The 18,463-nt window shown below is 35.6% G+C and overlaps 1 protein-coding gene across 1 annotated transcript; it reads left to right on the forward strand.

Moving 5' to 3' along the window:
* Window positions 1-2,555: 2,555 nt before the first annotated feature.
* LOC114409592 (DELLA protein DWARF8-like) lies at window positions 2,556-4,552 on the forward strand. The gene has a single exon (XM_028373097.1). The coding sequence runs from the start codon at window positions 2,850-2,852 to the stop codon at window positions 4,359-4,361; it is 1,512 nt and encodes a 503-aa protein (XP_028228898.1). The 5' UTR covers window positions 2,556-2,849; the 3' UTR covers window positions 4,362-4,552.
* The last annotated feature ends 13,911 nt before the right edge of the window (window positions 4,553-18,463 follow it).

Raw genomic sequence — 18,463 nt, forward strand, 5'->3', positions numbered from 1 at the left:
AGCTTACACAGTCTAGAAAAGGATAAGCATACAAAGAGAGATTCACTCAAAACTTTCCAGTAAGAGCAATACACAAGTGACATTATACAGCAGCATATTTTAACTTCACAGCCTTTAAATATAAATCTAATTGGGACAGTATTAAGTACTAGGACAATGACAATTTAACATTGAGTTCATTACACTAAAAAAAAGGTGTTTTCGGCATGGATTAAATTTGTAACGTGCATCTTATCCTGGACAACTAATGATTTGAGGCAAACGACGGTGACAACGCTAAATGTTTTTCAGAAAAAATGAATTAGCATTCTCCAATTAGTGCCCTGCAGATAATGGGCATCATAAATAGATAATGTGGAAACTTGGAAACCTAAATATGACCCATCAACCTCTGCCACTAGGGTCGGGTATCCAAATCAAACCCAATGTCTTATTAAAACGTAAAATGCATTGATGTGTGTTTTAATTTTTTTTATGAGCACACTGTGAGGTACAGTTCATCTGCACTGCAGCATACCGTGAGTGCTACATGAAGCGAAACTCGTGGAACCAAGGGCTGTCAAGTGTCAGATTCTCAATGTTCCTGTTGGAAAATATTTTCCTATAATTTAAAATTTAAAGTGAATATATATTTTTTTCATTCAGTTTTTTCTAAAGATAAAAAAATATTTCCTATCTATTTATTCTAACTTTTTAGAAATTATATTTGATTAAGTTTTTAGTTTTTTTATGATTTACTGTCATGTCGTTACTAGTTTGATAGTTATACCTAGACTGCACATTTGATGGTTATTTTGTTTGCTTATATAGTTTCCTCTTAGGGAAAAATAAAGAAAAAACGAAGAGGCATGCACCTCCACCAAAATATCATTTGCCTATTTCTTTTTTTTATACAATTATATTATATTACTATAACTATATATTTTAGAATATGATGTTCCTTGGTTCAAAATTATTTTACTGTATTCGATTGGTTTAACGAGTTGTCATATATTTTGAAAGAGGATCACATGCATATTAACTTATTATACCAGTGTAATAGGAGTGTTTTTTCTTCGAGAATAACGCATAGCAAGCTTTAAGTGAGATTTTTTCTAAACTCTCATTTGTTATTATATTTATTTTGTATTAAGTATTGCTATAAAAATTATTTGTGTATTGATTATATATATATGAAATAAGTCCACTGTTGTTTGTTATTTTGGTTTCTTAATTATTTATCTAATAGTTCCAAATCTACACGAAAAAAAAATACATGCATACATAGCATGTGTAAGAAATCAAATAAACCTATAGAAACAAAATCAAGCTAGCTGCGTGTAGTAATTATATATTATTGGTATGAATGGAACTAGAAATAATTTCCTTTAAGTAAAATTTTATGTTCCAATTAGATAGATGGAAAAATATGATTAAAAATTTTACTAAACGTAACCCATCAAATTTCCCAACAAAGATCAATCAATGAATATTGCAACATTGTAATGAAAGATTTTTTTTTTTTGCTTATATATAGTTTCCTCTTACAGAAAAATAAGGACAAAACAAAGAGGCACGCACCACCAAAATATCATCGCCTATTTCTCCTTTTTATACAATTATATTATATTATTATAATTATATGTTTTGGAGCATGGTATTCTTTAGTTTAAAATCTTTTCACTGCATTTGATTGGATTAACAGATTGTCGGATTTTAGAAAACGAACGCATGCATATTAATTTATTCTACTAGTGATGTTTTCACTTTAAGAATAACACATAGCAAGCTTCAACCCAGACACTTTCTAAACTTTCATTTATTATTATATTTATTTTGTATTAAGTATTTTTATAAAAATTATGTGTATTGATTATAAATGAAATAAGTTTACTGTTGTGTTTGTTATTTTGGTTTCTTAATTATTTATCAAATAGTTCCAAGTCTACAAGAAAATAAAAAATTACCTGCATGCATAGCAGGTGTAAGAAATCAAAAACCTATAGAAACAAAATCAAGCTAGCTGCATGTACTAATTATATGTTGTTGGTCCGAATGGAAAGAGAAGCAATTTGTAAACTTCTAGGTTCAAGTTAGATAGAGAAAAAAATATAATTAAAAAAATCACTAAATGTAACCCATCAAATTTCACAACAAAAGATCAATCAATGAATATTGCAATGTTGTAGTGAAAGAAAATTAGCTGCATGTGAAATTACAGTGAGAGCAAATTGGAATTAACATATGATTATATTGACATTTATAATTTTATATATTGTTGGGTAGGTCAGGTAAACTACAGTAATTCACTGTTTTCACAGGGTGTTGTACTTTTGGGGTCTGGCCCCAGAAATCCACAGAAATCACAATGGTGAATGGTGGTACCGCGGAAGTAGACCCAGACGCCACTTGTTGGCGTCAATGCCCCTCCCAAATCCCAAAATGAGACTGGGACAACATCTACTAGGCCACCTTTGCCACCTTAGGCTACTAAAAATCAAGGGCATATTACCGTGGCATTATGGGTACCTTTTAAAAAAGGGACACGAATTATATAAGTAGTAGTAGTATATATCAATTTGATGCATTAGTACTGCTGATAGCTACTTAACACAAACTAGCAAAGTAGCAACACACATCATGGCCATACATTATACAAGGCAACTTCTTCGTTAATTTCCTCACACATCCCTATCTGGCTTTCTCCCTCTCTTACTCTCTTTCTCTTTCCATCACTCACTTTTCATTCCCAACCCCAACCCCTCCTCTCCTCAGTGCCATAAATCAATTCTTTCTATCTATCTCTGTCCACAATTCTCTTTAATTAATTTTCTTTCATTTCATTTCATCTTTTAAGTTGATCTGTGAAAATGGCTTCATCTTCCTCCAACGGCAGTTCCAGCGGAAGCAAGAGTTGGGACATCGACGGCGACCTCGCCGGCTTCGGCTATAAAGTCCGGTCATCGGAGCTGCAACACGTGGCAGAAAACATGGAGCGTTTAGAGAACGTGATGGACATTGTGAACTCATCAACCAACAACAATATATCTCAGCTTGCCTCCGACACAATCTTCTACAACCCCTCCGACATAGGTTCCTGGATCGACACGCTCCTCTCGGAGTTCGACCAAACGGCGTCGTTGCCATACGATTTCTCGGAGTTACCCGATCTCGACACGGATCAGATTCAAAACCTCAAACCAACGCTGGTAACAATGGAAGAAGACTCAGGGATAAGACTCGTTCACACGCTGATGACGTGTGCGGATTCCGTGCAACATGGCGACCTCCCTTTCGCGGGCTCCCTCATCGAGAACATGCAGGGGCTGCTGGCGCACGTGAATACCAACATCGGAATCGGTAAAGTCGCCGGATACTTCATCGATGCCTTGCGCCGCCGTATCTTTGCGCAAGGCGTGTTTCTAACGTCGTGTTCGTATCCGATCGAGGACGACGTACTCTACCACCACTACTACGAGGCCTGCCCTTACTTGAAGTTCGCGCATTTCACTGCGAACCAGGCTATTTTAGAAGCCTTCAACGGCCATGATTGTGTCCACGTGATTGACTTCAACCTCATGCAGGGGCTCCAGTGGCCCGCGCTGATTCAGGCCCTGGCGCTTCGGCCCGGTGGGCCTCCGCTGTTGAGGCTCACGGGAATTGGGCTTCCCTCGTCCGACAACCGCGACACGCTCCGCGAAATTGGGCTCAGGCTCGCTGAGCTGGCGCGGTCCGTGAATGTTAGGTTTGCATTTCGTGGCGTGGCGGCGTGGCGCCTTGAAGACGTGAAGCCGTGGATGCTGCAGGTGAATCCGAACGAAGCCGTGGCGGTTAACTCCATCATGCAGTTGCATCGGCTTCTTGCTTCGGACTCCGATCCAGCAGGTTCGGGCATCGAAACCGTGCTGGGTTGGATCCGAAGCTTGAACCCGAAGATTATTTCCGTTGTAGAACAGGAGGCGAATCATAACGAGGACATGTTCTTGGAGCGGTTCACGGAAGCGTTACATTACTACTCGACCGTTTTCGACTCGCTTGAAGCGTGTCCGGTCGAACCGGACAAGGCGCTTGCGGAGATGTACCTGCAGAGGGAGATATGCAACGTGGTGTGCTGCGAGGGACCGGCGCGAGTCGAGAGGCACGAGCCGCTGGATAAGTGGAGGAAGCGGCTCGGGAAAGCCGGCTTCAAGCCGCTGCATTTGGGGTCCAACGCGTACAAGCAGGCCAGCATGTTGTTGACTCTTTTCTCGGCTGAAGGGTATTGCGTGGAAGAGAATCAAGGATGCTTGACTTTGGGGTGGCATAGCCGCCCTCTCATTGCGGCTTCGGCTTGGCATGCCGCGCCGGTGCAGGACAGGGAAACGCTGCGTTTCGAGCAGTGAGTCATGGGTTTGAAGAAACGGAAAATTTGTTTATTTATTGTAGTAACTAGTAAACAAAAAGAGTGGTGTATAATGTAAATTTTTCTATCTTTCTTTATTTTCTCTTTCTTTTTTTTTCTTTTCTGTTTTTTTTTAAATGGTCATTTTTGCGAAATTAGTTTGTGGATCGTCTATCCTTTCAATTTTACAGACGTGACTTTGGTTGGGGGTTTTGCTTTTTTGGGTGGCGGGTTTTCTCCTTTTGTTTAAAACCGAATGAAAATGACGGGGATGCCGGTGTGGGTCAATTGAGTTTTTTTTTTTAATTATTTATTTAGTCCTTTTATACTTTTTTTTTATAATTTTTACAGATAATAAGTAAATTTTTTGATTTCTGATGTTTAGATTTTAATTTTCAAAAGATCTTTACTGTTAAAATTTTTTAATTAACAGAGTTAAAAAAAATTAAGAACAGAAATTTTTTATGAATTAAAAGAAATAAATTTAAAAACTGAATGGATAATTAAGTTTTTTTAATCAGCCAATTAATATATGTATATTAAATATGGCACAAATAGTGCCATGGTTCATTGCAAAAGATCGCTGTGAGCACCAGTTTATCAAATATCACCACAAAACGTTAATATGTTATAACCAAGGCCGAAGCACCCACGGACCCATCAATACAAAATCATATATGCAGCATACAATGCGTGCTTAAGGATTTGATACGATTTGAAAATAGATCATGAAATTATTGGGTTCAAATGTGACTTCTTTTGATAATTATCATAACATTATCGTGATTAAGGATTTGTTCCACCACAATGAAAACTTAGGTCAGTGGATCTATAATGTTTTTTGGTTTGACCTAAGAGAATTTATGATGAGTTTAAAATTAATTTTTTATGTACTTTTATATATTTTGATTTCATATTAAAAAAGAATTTAAAATTGATTCTAAATTTAAAATTGAATAATTTAATTATGTGTTGGATTCAAAAATTTTACACTGAAATTTATTATTAATTTGATTTTTTTATTCAAACATAATTGACATTTCTTTAAAGTCAATTACCAAAATCAATTTTATTCCAAATTAATTTTTTCAACACCCATTTAAACACACACACAATTATTTATGTGTTTTTTTATCCATATGACGGTTGTTCAGTAAAATCTTATGTAAAATTTAATTTGTATAATATTTTAAGTCAATTTTCAATAATCGTTTTAAAATGTGGATCGTAAAAATGCATTTTTAATTATAGTAATTACAAAAATGTTACTATATCACTTTCTAAATCGGTTATAAACAACCGTGGTAGAATTGATATTGTAAAAAAGATTTTTTCTGGTAGTGCCGAGGTCACGTACAAAGCTCAATTACATGTTTGGTTTGAGTTTTCTAACATTGAATTGAAGTTGCTCTTCACAGCTTTTTGGGTAAACTTTGAATTGGACGTGCTTATTTAAAAAATAAATAAAAACATTACTTTGGTGTTTGTTAAAAATAACCCTCTGTGGGTTGTAACTCTTGGTAGCTATATAAACAAATATATAAGATAGGTTAGATGAGAATGAAGAAAAGAAAAAAGATAATAGATTCGATTTCTCTCTAATAAAATTAATATTTCTAACAACTAATATTTATTAATAAAAAAATATAATGTCAAGTAACTTATTTTTTACATTAAATAATCAAAATGTGATTGACCATCTACTGGGACTAACTACGGTTCGTCACCTTCTTAAACTATTGCCTCACCAACAACTACGCAAACGCGAGCCCTCCTCATGCGTATTCCTTCATTTGATCCAGAGCCTATGGGGTATTAGCAGTCATTTCTAACTGCTTCGTTTTTCAATTAAAGGCCAAGAACCTTTTAGCAAATTTTTATTTCTTATTTTTAATTTATTGTTTCATAAAAAGACAATTTAATCTCTAATCTTCCTCTCTAAACCCTAGTTTTCACTCTGTTCTCTGACTTCCCACTGTCACCGACCATGGCATTCACTGCGCTGCTTCTGCACCGAGCCTCCTATCTTGCCACGGACCACAGTAGTCACCGCGGTGCCTCTGCTTCTCCGTGCAAACAATGCAATGATGCATCAAGGCGTGAGAATAATATGAAGGAAATGGAGGGAGGTTCAGGGGTATCATCATTTTGATAGTTTTGGGGTCACTAATGCCACGGTGTAGTGAAGGCACTTGTTCTCTTGGGAGTTTTTGTTTTTCCTTTCTACATCTAAAATTTCTATTATTTCATTGTAATCAGAACTTGGTGGTTCTGTGTAATTTTCCTATCGCTTGTACAATAATATAAATATATATATTGCTAACCTGAAGCACAACAGTTATTACCACCATCCCCATAAAGAAGTAGTTTCGTGTGACTCCCTTGAATATGTTGAATTTATCTGGCTTTCGGGCAAGGTTTATAAAAATAAATAAATATCTACAGTAAAACATTATATGCATTTGTTCCTGAAAAAAAACATTATGCATTTGACGTATACAGATTAAATGTATATTTTTGCAGGACTACTGTCATACCAAAAGGTGATAAGGTTTGGTACTTACTTTGGTAGTATTCTAAAGAAGTTGAAAAGATAAATATTTACGAAAGAAATAACTGGTAGGCAATTTCAGACACAAATATGATAGAATTTCCAAGTTTAACATAGATTAGCACGAAAAAGAGTCAACACGGAAGACTGTTACAAATTAGTGTCATATTATCCAAACATCTTAGAAGAAACATTCTCATCTGTAATGAATTAACCTATTCCATTGAAGCTCTACAGCCCCTGCTAGTCAAGTGACATATCCAACATACTTGATTGTGTTGTTCTTTGTCCTTTGCCACAAATGCCTTCAAATAATCGTGATGACTGTCATGGTCAGCCGCAAGATAAGAGGCATGGTGCGAAAGCGGCGCAGTGAATGGTGGGAGATAGAGAGAGAACAGAGTCAAGGCTAGGGTTTAAAATTAGGAGGGGGTTAAGGATTAAATTGTCTTTTTATACAACATTAAATTAAAAAATATATAAAAAAATCAAATTTGCTAAAAGGCCCTTAGACTTTAATTGCAAAAAGAAAAAACAAATTAAACAAACTTGATTATCTGATGTGGCAAAACATGATGCATCTCATTTTATGTGTTCCCTCTCCTAACACCATAATTCTCTCTAAAGTTCTACTCTTTTCAATCCTTTCTCAATTTGGTCACTCACAACACCAATGAGTCTTACACTGTAAAGGCAAATTCACAAGGGGGTTGAATTGTGATTTTGGAAAATTTTTAAACATTTTTCTTAAACAACAACGTTACTATTTGATGATATAGTGTGTAACTATAGGGATTAAATTTTCGCAAATGAATTCAGACGATGGCCTCAAACTTTGCAAAATAAACAGTTTTTCCAAGAACAAAAATCAAATTTAAACCCTAGGTCAATTTAAAGCAAATGAGAGGAGACAAGAAAAGATAAGACTTAATCGAAGGATTTGTTGTTTAGCTTGCACACTGACTAACACTTAATCGTCTTACAAACGGATATACAATGTTAGCACTTAGTTTTTTCACTCAAGGTGTTTTAAGAGCTTTACAAGAATTTACAAAAATATACAAAAAGACTTTGAATATAAGCACATAGGTTAGGTTTTCATGTCTTCAAAGATTTGTATTTATAGGCATTCTTCAACAAGTTTCCGTTGTCTCTAAATGGATGGATTTCTTCACTCACTACTATAAAAAAAACAAACGACGATGGTTGAAAATAATATACAAAGACGATTTTGAACCGTCTTTGAAGCCAACGTTGTCGAAAGTTAAGACTTTCAACGATGGTTTCATAAAAAATCATCTTAGAAAAACATGGCCTTTGAAGATGGTTGTTAGCTAAAAATCGTCTTAGCAGGGTACCTTTCTAAGACGGTGTTTAGCTGACAACCGTCTTAGAAGGGTACCCTTTTAAGATGATTGTCAGCTAAAAATCATTTTAGAAGGGTACCCTTCTAAGACGGTTTTTAGCTAACGACCTTCCTAGAATGTAATTTTTTTTAAAAAAATAATTAATTTAAAATAATAAAAACATTATTATGAAAATGATAACAAAACACATAAACACTTAACAAGTGTACATTAGAATCAAATACCATTATTGTTAAACTAAACCACAATATAGCCAAATATGATTCACAAGTAGAAAATCCTAACATGAACGTAGAAACTTTGAGGGACTGCAAAGCATGAAATGCATTGCCAAAAGCAATTAAAATCTGCAAAGCATGAAATGCATTGGCAAAAGCAATCAAAATCAACACAAAAAGCTAATAACCATCTTAATCGTCAAGTGATTACTAGTCAATGATAAAATCATCTACTGAAAGTGATAAATAATCTGAGATAGGATGGGTCAAGTCACCTCAATGGAAGGCATGGTCATTAAGATGTGAAGGCCCCTCCCATCATTGGCGGCTTCCATCATGGTTATGCAATGGGAACTCAAATTTTTGAGTTAGATCTTGTCCAGTGGCTATAAAGATGGCAGAAACAATGCTATTAGCGTGAGCGTTAAACCCACCAATAACACTGACAACAACAAAACCAGCAAGGTTTTGGAGCATGTTAAGCTCCACTAGGGCAGACACATTGGTCTTCAATACCTTCTGCACCAATTCTTCTTTCATAATTGCTTCACAAACAACTAATTTCCCATGTCCCTCGATCCAATTCGCTGCAGTAGGTTTTTTGTTCGAACAATAATTTCCTAAAGGTGGAAGTCACTAAACAACCATCACATTTTGGTCTAATCCTCCCAATAAAACAATTTCAGCATGCCCTGATTAGAGACAAAATCATATTTTTAAATAAGCTAAAAATTAAACACAAATCGGAAAATTTTTATTTGGTGAGATGTTATTAGAATTTTTAATTTTTGCATCAGATTCAAATAAATCATTCAATGGTTTACTTAACCTAACATAACGGCATGGTAATATTGCACCAGTCAGTATAAGAGGTGAACCATTCTAGATGTGATTATAGCCACCTTAAAAAGCATGGTGAAGTTATCATGACTACCATGGAATGGGATATATGGTTCCGAAGGCGTGGAAAAAAATTGATGATAACCAAAATTTCAGTTTTACTTCACCATTCCTCAAGCTCACACAGATCATTTTACCAAATTGTCCACTAAAGGGATAAGTTCATTAGTATTTTGCCTCCCCTTCCTTTTATTTTACTCTAAAAAATTTTATGAACTATAGCAAAACAAAATTTATCATAGAGATTGGCCTTTACTAATTCCTTCATAATGAAGCAAAAAAAATGCCTAGTCGTGGGGATTTGGATAGTTTGCATGAAGTCCTAAGTTTAAATCTCATTATCACTATTGTACAATGAGATAAAAGTTTAATGGAAACAATGAGCATAAAGACCAAAAACAATGCAGGGGTTTATTATTTTCTTCCTTGGATGAATTCTACTTCCCTAAAATAAACATGATAAAAGAAATGAAAATTAAAAACCAAGGATGGTAAATGCATTTAAAAAATTTCATGCATGTATTACCGTTTGTTGTATAACTTGTAACAACTAATGAGTAATGACTTATTTCTGGCCTAGAACATATTTACTAATGTAGCTCCATGTAGAGCTTGTAGGCCTTGGATCTTCTTCATCAATTAAGTCCTTTGCTTCTTGAAGATCAATGGCAGCGGAATGGAGAAGGAGGAAAGGTGATTGGAGATGCCACTTCAAAGAGAAGATGAGTCAAGAACAAGCTCACCACCATGGGAAGCCATGGATAAGAGCTTGAAGGTAGAAGAAGATGAGTGGAAGGAAAGGGAGAGAGGGGAGCGAAATTTTGAGAGAGAGGAGAAGAAGAATGAGGTATGAACTTTGAAGTCTAATTTCTAAAATCATCAAAGTTGCAAAACGCACACACAAGGCTTCTATTTATAGTCTGTGTCACACAAAATTGGAGGGACATTTGAATTTCTATTCAAATTTCACTTGAATTTGAATTTGAATTTGTGGAGCCAAAATTTCACTAATTATGATTAGTGAATTTCAACTATGGTTCAGCCCACTAATCCAAGATCAAATCCAAGATTCTCCACTAACTGTGCTTAGGTGTCATGAGACACGTAAAGCATGAAAGACATGCACAAAGTGTAACTATATGGTATGACAATAGGTTGTAGCAAGCAAATGCTCACCTTCTCCTTAGATTGGTCCAAAATTTAATTGGATTGGGCTTCTCCCAATTCAATTAAATTTCTCTCCCAACACACACATCAAATAGTGCACTTAATCATATGAAATTACAAAATTACCCCTAATTCAAAAACTAGTCAAGGTGCCCTAAAATATAGAGGCTGAAAAATCCTACATTACTAGGGTACCCTAAACACTTGGGATACCCTCCCTAAATTATGGAGCCCTAAATACAGGGCCCAAAAAATAATGAAATCCTAATCTAATATGTACAAAGATAAGTGGACTCATACTTAGTCCATGAACCCGAAATCTATCCTAAGGCTCATGAGAATCCTAGGGCCTTCTCTTGCATCCCTGACCCAATCTTTCTAGAGTCTCCTAGCCATGGGTCTGGTGATGGATCTCCTCCTTGGGAGGATTGCATCATTTACCCTTACTCCCTTAGTCACACATACAAAAGAAAATGCATTCACATATTTTCAAGCTCCCATCATACATTAGAAGGTCCAAGAATTCACCCTTTCAAATAAATATTAGTAATTCCCAACTACTTCCAAGCCATGCAAACTGACATTTTAATTGCATAATATTTGATAAATAATTTGATCGCACAAGTAAAAGTAGAGTTGTAGTACCTGTTTGTGCCCAATGTTTCTGTGATAATGTTTCTTCTTTTTATATTTGAAGACAATTACTTTGGAGTCCAGACCTTGCAATAAAAATAAAATGGTTAAGGTAGAAGTTTTTTTCTTTTAATCCTATATCTAGAGAAAGGAAACAAAAAAAAGAGGTGTACCTACTCTTCCACTTTTGCATGTACTACAACATTTGTTACAATTGGTTTCCCAATGTAGCATGATGTACCAGTGCCAACTAGTAAAACCTTATGTAAGGCAGTCTGTCATTCCCAACAGCTAAAATTAAACTAATAGTAAAATAAGATTTGAAAATCACAATAGGTATTCATATAATATAATCACTTTAGCCGGTGTCACCCCTAACCACTTGTAAATGATTTCATTTTGCAGCTTAGGCAAAATTTCCTAAAAAATACTTTTGTGTAGGAAACCTTAAAATTATAGGTAGAGTCATGGTTTAGATCATTAATTGGACTCAATTATATATTGACATCATATATGTATAATCAAGTAATTTTTCATGATAATCAATCTTCCAAAGAAGGGAATGGAGTATTTGTATTTTCACAAGCATCATATGTAACGACCCGCCTTGTCACTACGATATCAACACTCTAATATGTGATAATTTCAATTTTTATAAAAAAGAACTCTCTTAATTTGCTTATGAAAATAGAAGTAATTTTGTCCCAACATACATTCGCTAAAACATACACATTTACTTAGGTGAATATATATATGTATATAGGAACATCAACTTAGCACACGTCATCCACATCATGGAGATTAAATCTGTTCATACATATATATAAAATCTGAGGTTTACATCTTTAACTCACCAAAATAAAACTTGAAAACCAACTATGGAGGAGTTGATTACAAAACACAACTCTCTCTCCCAAAATAATGCCAACGTCATCACGTCACCTCGGCCACCCTACTTCTATCATTCTGCTCCCACGAACAATGTTCGCAATCATCACAGGTATCAACCACACGATACAAAATTGCAAGGGTGAGTTCATTATAAAAAGAACCAATACCAATTCCAAATAACCACAATTAGCAAGAAACATAGGCAAACATTATGAGCTTACACAACATTCATTATTCGACACTCACATCCAACAATTGTTCATCATCCACATTCAACAATTACTCATCATCCATATTCAACAATTACTCATCATTCATCCATGGATCCAATCAAGGCTGCACAGAATGATGCATGCACCTGACTCAACTCTCAGATGCAACGTGGTACGTACCAACAACCAAATCCCAGGAAATAGCCTAAGTGTGTCCACACGACACTCTCACTTAAGAAACCATGCAGAGTTCGTCGAGACTACCCAGGTGATCATCCTGGGGCCCCAAAGGAGTTCCCTACCAGGTGACGCGCCCCTCAGTACGAAGTACACTCTGCCACAGTTATTCTATTTCCTGTGGCGTATGAGGTATGAACCATGGGCACCATCAAGTGCAATGACCATGGACAAATTATAGCGCCTAAGCATCCTGCAGCGAATGATTAGATTCTTTAACCACACTAGTCCCCCATGAATGGCCATCTGACAAGGTCAAAGCACCCCCCCATGAACATACACTACATACGATGTATGAACGTGGCCACAAGCAAGTGCCAATGACCATGGACCAATTAAAGGGCCTAAGCATCCCCTCAGAAATGCTTAGATTCTTTAACCATGCTTGTCCCCCACGAATGGGCCATCCGACAAGGTCAATGCACTCCCCCCCCACGAACATACACAACATCCAACGTATCGAACATGGGCACCATCAAGTGCAATGACCATGGACAAATTAAAGCGCCTAAGCATCCCCGCAGCGAATGCTTAGATTCTTTAACCACTCTAGTCCCCCACGAATGGGCCGTCCAACAAGGTCAATGCACCCCCCATGAACATACACAACATGCACATGTCAATGCGTTTCCAACATCAATCAACATTCCATTTCCATATCATTCTCGACATAGATATCATCCCGTCTCAATGACGTTATCATCAACAACAACAACATCATTTCATATTCACATAATCATAAACATTAACATCAATCATGTTGACATGGCCTTTATTAACAACATCATCTCAAATCAATATCATCATAATTATCATCATCACCACATATCAATTAAAATCCTCAATAACAACATCACAATAAATCGCATTCCGCACATATATATTTCTTTCATGCCTGAGATTTACACTCCCCAGGTCTTCAAACAACACAAATCAAGTAAAGACACCAGTTTCATTCATCACAATAAATATATATCGCATCCCATTCGTCAAAACATAGTTTTTCCTGAAAACCAGCATGGATATCAATAACAATTATATCGCATCCCATTAGTTTAAAACATTATTTCTCTTGGAAAACCAACATGCACATCAAGGACAATTATATCGCATCCCATTAGTTAAAAACACCATTTTCTATAAAGGAAAAATCAGCATGCAACAGGGACAGACAGTTATTCTCATAGCTAAGTTCTCTGACCTTAATTATGGTGTTAAAACGGTAAATTTTATAATAAACTCCCCTCACCTATTGTGAGCTATCCGCGGGTTCCTCGTCACATCACTTGGAGATTTCTTTTTTTTCTTCACTCATCGGTTCAACGCAAGCCTCTACCATGCCAAAACGAATGAGACTTAATATAGATTTAAGAAACAAAGCTAACAACAATGTTCTGGGTCAAACACCCACATCACTACATGAAAGTGCTGAGAGCATTTCGAGTTTTACAAAGGGACATCATTTTGAAATTCCGATCACGCCAATGTGACCGGGGTTCAGTGAAGGTCACGAAAATAGCACCTATTTCAGAAAAGGATAACTTTTACAAAGTCTCTTTGCTCTAGGGTGTTTTTTTCAAAGGAAGCTTAAAACATGCAATGGCAGTTTCCAAACTCAGAATGATGCAAAGGTAAGATGAAAATAACAAGAAAAAAGCATAGAACCATGGTTACCTCAAAGGAAAACGAAAGGTCAGATTAGGGTTTCGTTCTCAACCGAAACCGCAAGGCAAGTTTGGAAGATTCCGCTCTGATTGAAAGGTTCCTCTCTTTGTGGAGTTTCAATGGAGGACAACGACAGTTCATGGTGGCTAATGGTGTCTGTGGGTGATGGAGAAAGACCTTGGAGCATTGGAAATGGTTTTGGAAGAAAGAAGGAGAAGAAATGACGTTTTTCCAAAGCTACTTGGACTACAAGGCTCAAAACGCACAAGTGACTAATGCTCTCGGAAGCCGAAACGTCGTGCACACTCCAGACATCTTCTCAAAGATCCCAACGGTCAGATCATGGACAAGTGTTCCGTAAAGCTCCAGACCAAATTTCGAGAAGATCGAACGATTAACAAAGGCTGAAAAGCATTTTTACCGAAGCAGCTTCATGTAGCTTCCTTGAGAAGCTTCATTAAGAGGCTTCCTCGAGAAGCTTCCTCGTGGCTTCTTTGAGAAGCTTTCTTGAGAAGCTTTTATGAGAAGCTAACGCTTTAACTACTAACACCTTTCTAATAACTAAAATCACCTCCTTAAAAATAATTACGGATAAAGTAACACAACAAAATAATCAAACATCAAATATAATTACTAATAATATATAGATATATATCAGGGTGTTACATCATACGAGCCAAAAGTTTATAACATCTAAATTGTTAGTTTGTTACAGATATGTTTTCTGGTGACTACCAATTATAGTGCAGTAATAACAACATATGGTATTTTACTCCCCAAAAATTGAGATACTGTGATTCATGCATTTGTGCACATATAAAAACTATATTGGCATTCACCACTATTCAGTTAATTATTATCTAGTTTCCACCATATTCAAATGGAAGAAAATTTTAGCACAATGTCTATAGAGAAAGTGGTGGTAGTCAAAATAAAATACAAAAAAACAAGTAATGACTGAGTTTAAAGAATGATGCAAAACTGTGGCAGATGAGCTACAAAAAAGGGTAGCCTATATCTTGGTTTGTTGAGCCATGATAATTTGAAGATTTGCAGCATTTTTAACAACAATTTGAACATCATCACTGCATATAAAATTGAAATTCCATAGCACTTCAAATTTTCTTACCCAATAAGTAAAAGAAAAGAAAAGAAGGGAAGTTAATATTTTAAACAAGAGGTGTGATTGAAGAAAGTGATTGTGTCAGAGATGTTTTTGTTTTGGTGTGATTTCCCAAAACTTTGATTTAGGAGTACTTGAAATTAGGTCTAACATGCTAAGTTCAATAAAGTACTTAGATTGAGATGCTTAAGGTAATATTATACCACTCCTAACAAAAGTAAGTTATGGAAACTTGCAAAATGGTAGAGACAACTGATAGCTAGATAGCTCTTTAATATAATTTACAACAAAACATTTGTTAATGGTGTTAAGAGATCTGTTTTGAACTTCTTGATATCCCTTTTACCACCATCTTTGTAATATCTGAAATAGATGAACTTCTGACAATGATTGGGATAATGGTTTCGGTCACATGGGAAGTGCTCATTGTTGCAGTTCTTGCCATATTGGCCTCAAAATATGTTCAGGTAATTTTTTTCCTAGCCCTGCTCAAATGCAATAATGATTGTTTTGTTATTTTACTTGTGGTTTTTTTGGACGAAGGGCTATTATCAAGCCTCTACTAAAGAAATTATACAGATCAATGGAACTACTAAAGCTCCATTTATGAATTTTAGAGTTGAGACATCACTTGGTGTAGTTACTATCAAAACTTTCAACATGGCTGATAGATTTTTCAAAAACTACCTTAATCTTGTTAACACAAATGCCACAATGTTCTTTCATTCCAATGCTGCTATCAAATGGTTAATTCTGATGATTGGATTACTTCAAAATTTGACACTCTTCACTGTAGCTTTGCTGCTTGTTCTACTTCCAAAAAGGATATGTGGCCATGATATTGTTATTCAATCATTACTCAGAAAATTAGCGTATATTACATTCTCATGTTATGCTCATATATTTGAATTTATTTCTTGCTGATAATTTCTATCAGTTTTTTGGGTTTGTCTGGTTATAGGCCTTATAGGACTTTTTTTGTCTCATGCTTTTTCATTGACATTAACTGTAGTTTATCTGACTCAAATGTTTTGTAACTTATTAAACTATGTAATCTCTATTGAAAGAATCTAAGAAATTAATTCACATACTAGCAGAGCCTAGTGCAATTGTAAAGGATAATAGACCACCACCTTCTTGGCCTTCCAAGGGTAGAATAGATCTCCAATCTCTAGAGGTAACAAACTAACCAAATATATACTTATGTGATTGCATCTCTTTTCCACCTTTATCCATGTTCATGACAAATGAATTCAAGTTTGATTCTTTGTTCAATGATTTCAGATTAGATATCAGCCAAATGCTCCATTAGTTCTTAAGGGCATCTCTTATAGGTTTAAAGAAGGGAGTAGAGTGGGAGTTGTGGGAAGGACTGGAAGTGGAAAAACTACACTTATAAGTGCTTTGTTTTGCTTAGTTGAGCCTACCAGAGGTGACATTCTTATTGATGGTATTAATATCTGCTCAATAGGGCTAAAAGATTTGAGAACAAAGCTAAGCATCATTCCTCAAGAACCAACTCTTTTCAAGGGCAACATTCAAAAGAACTTGGACCCTCTATGCTTGTACTCTAATAATGAAATATGGAAGGTAAATCAACTGGCTCTACAATTGAAAAAACATGTAATAAATTGAATTATTTTTCTCTATTTCTATTCACTAAGCAAAGGTTTTGTGGGCTTTCATTTTTACAGGCTTTAGAGAAATGTCAGCTTAAGGCAACAATTAGTAGTCTATCAAATCTCTTGGACAGTTCTGGTGTCTTAAATTTGTGAACTTGAAGCATACTCAAAGTCACAACAATCAAACTCTATATTAATTGATAGGGCCAGTTACATGAATCAATCAATAAATATAGTTAGTTGTTTCAAATTATTTACAAAATTGTATTGTCGATCCATACCATTAAAGATTTGAAATTTTTTTACATGGACTGTTAATTTCTTAACCCAAACTACCTTTTATGAGTTTAGGGCCAGCCAAGTAAATTTTGGATGCAAATCAAAATATAGGTAGACAAATACAATATATACCAAAGTGGGAAATGCAAGCCCTTTCTAACCTAAGGTGTTTTGTCTCTCTTTTGAAATAAAAAGATCATTTTACAACTACAATGAGTAAATAAAAACCCTGGTTATAGTAGTGAAATTGTGCAACAATGATTGCATATTAGTCAAATTAAAATTTTACACATATAATGTATCAACAAAAAAATATACTCTTGACTGAAATAGTCTAATTTTGACCAACTTAATAATGAGTGATGAAGGTGAAAACTAGAGTGTGGCACAACGTCAACTCAAATGTCTCGGAAGATTGCTTCTTAAGAGGAACAAAATTATTGTAATAGACAGTGACATGGTCATGGTCCTATCCTATTGATGCAATCCTACCCTCCAAGGGTATTGGATAGAAGACTCTCAGAAGATTGAACCAGAGACGTAGGAGAAGGCCTTAGGGTTCTAATGAGCCTTAGGGTAGATTTTGGGCCCATGGGCTAAGTATGAGCCCACTTATCTTTGTACATATTAGATTAGGGTTTCATTATTTTTGGGCCTTGTATTTAGGGCTCCATAGTGTAGGGAGGGTACCTTAGTAATGTAGGATTTTCCAGCCCTTGTATTTAGGGCACCTAGACTAGTTTTTGTATTATGGGTAGTTTTGTAATTTAACATGCATTATGTGCACTATTTGATGTGTGTGTTGGGAGAGAAATTTAATTGAATTGGGAGAAGCCCAATCCAATTAAATTTCAGAACAACCTAAGAGGGATGTGAGCATTTTCTTGCTACACCCCATTGCCACATCATATAGTCACACTTTGTGCATGTCCTTCATGCTTTACATGTCTCATGACACCTAAGCACACTTAGTGGAGAATCTTGGACTTGATCTTGGATTAGTGGGCTGAACCATAGCTGAAATTCACTAATCATAATTAATGAAGTTTTGGCTCCAAATTTGGCTCCACAAATTCAAATTCAATTGAAATTCAAATTTCCCTTCAATTTTTTGTGACACTTAGGCTATAAATAGAGGTCTTGTGTGTGCATTTTGGAAACTTTGATCATTTGAGAAATTAGACTTCAAATTTCAGACCTCATTTGAGGCATAAATTTTGTGCCCTCCCTCTCTCTCC

The sequence above is a fragment of the Glycine soja genome, chromosome 4, assembly GCF_004193775.1.
Source record: "Glycine soja cultivar W05 chromosome 4, ASM419377v2, whole genome shotgun sequence".
In the NCBI taxonomy this organism is placed as follows: Eukaryota; Viridiplantae; Streptophyta; class Magnoliopsida; order Fabales; family Fabaceae; genus Glycine; species Glycine soja.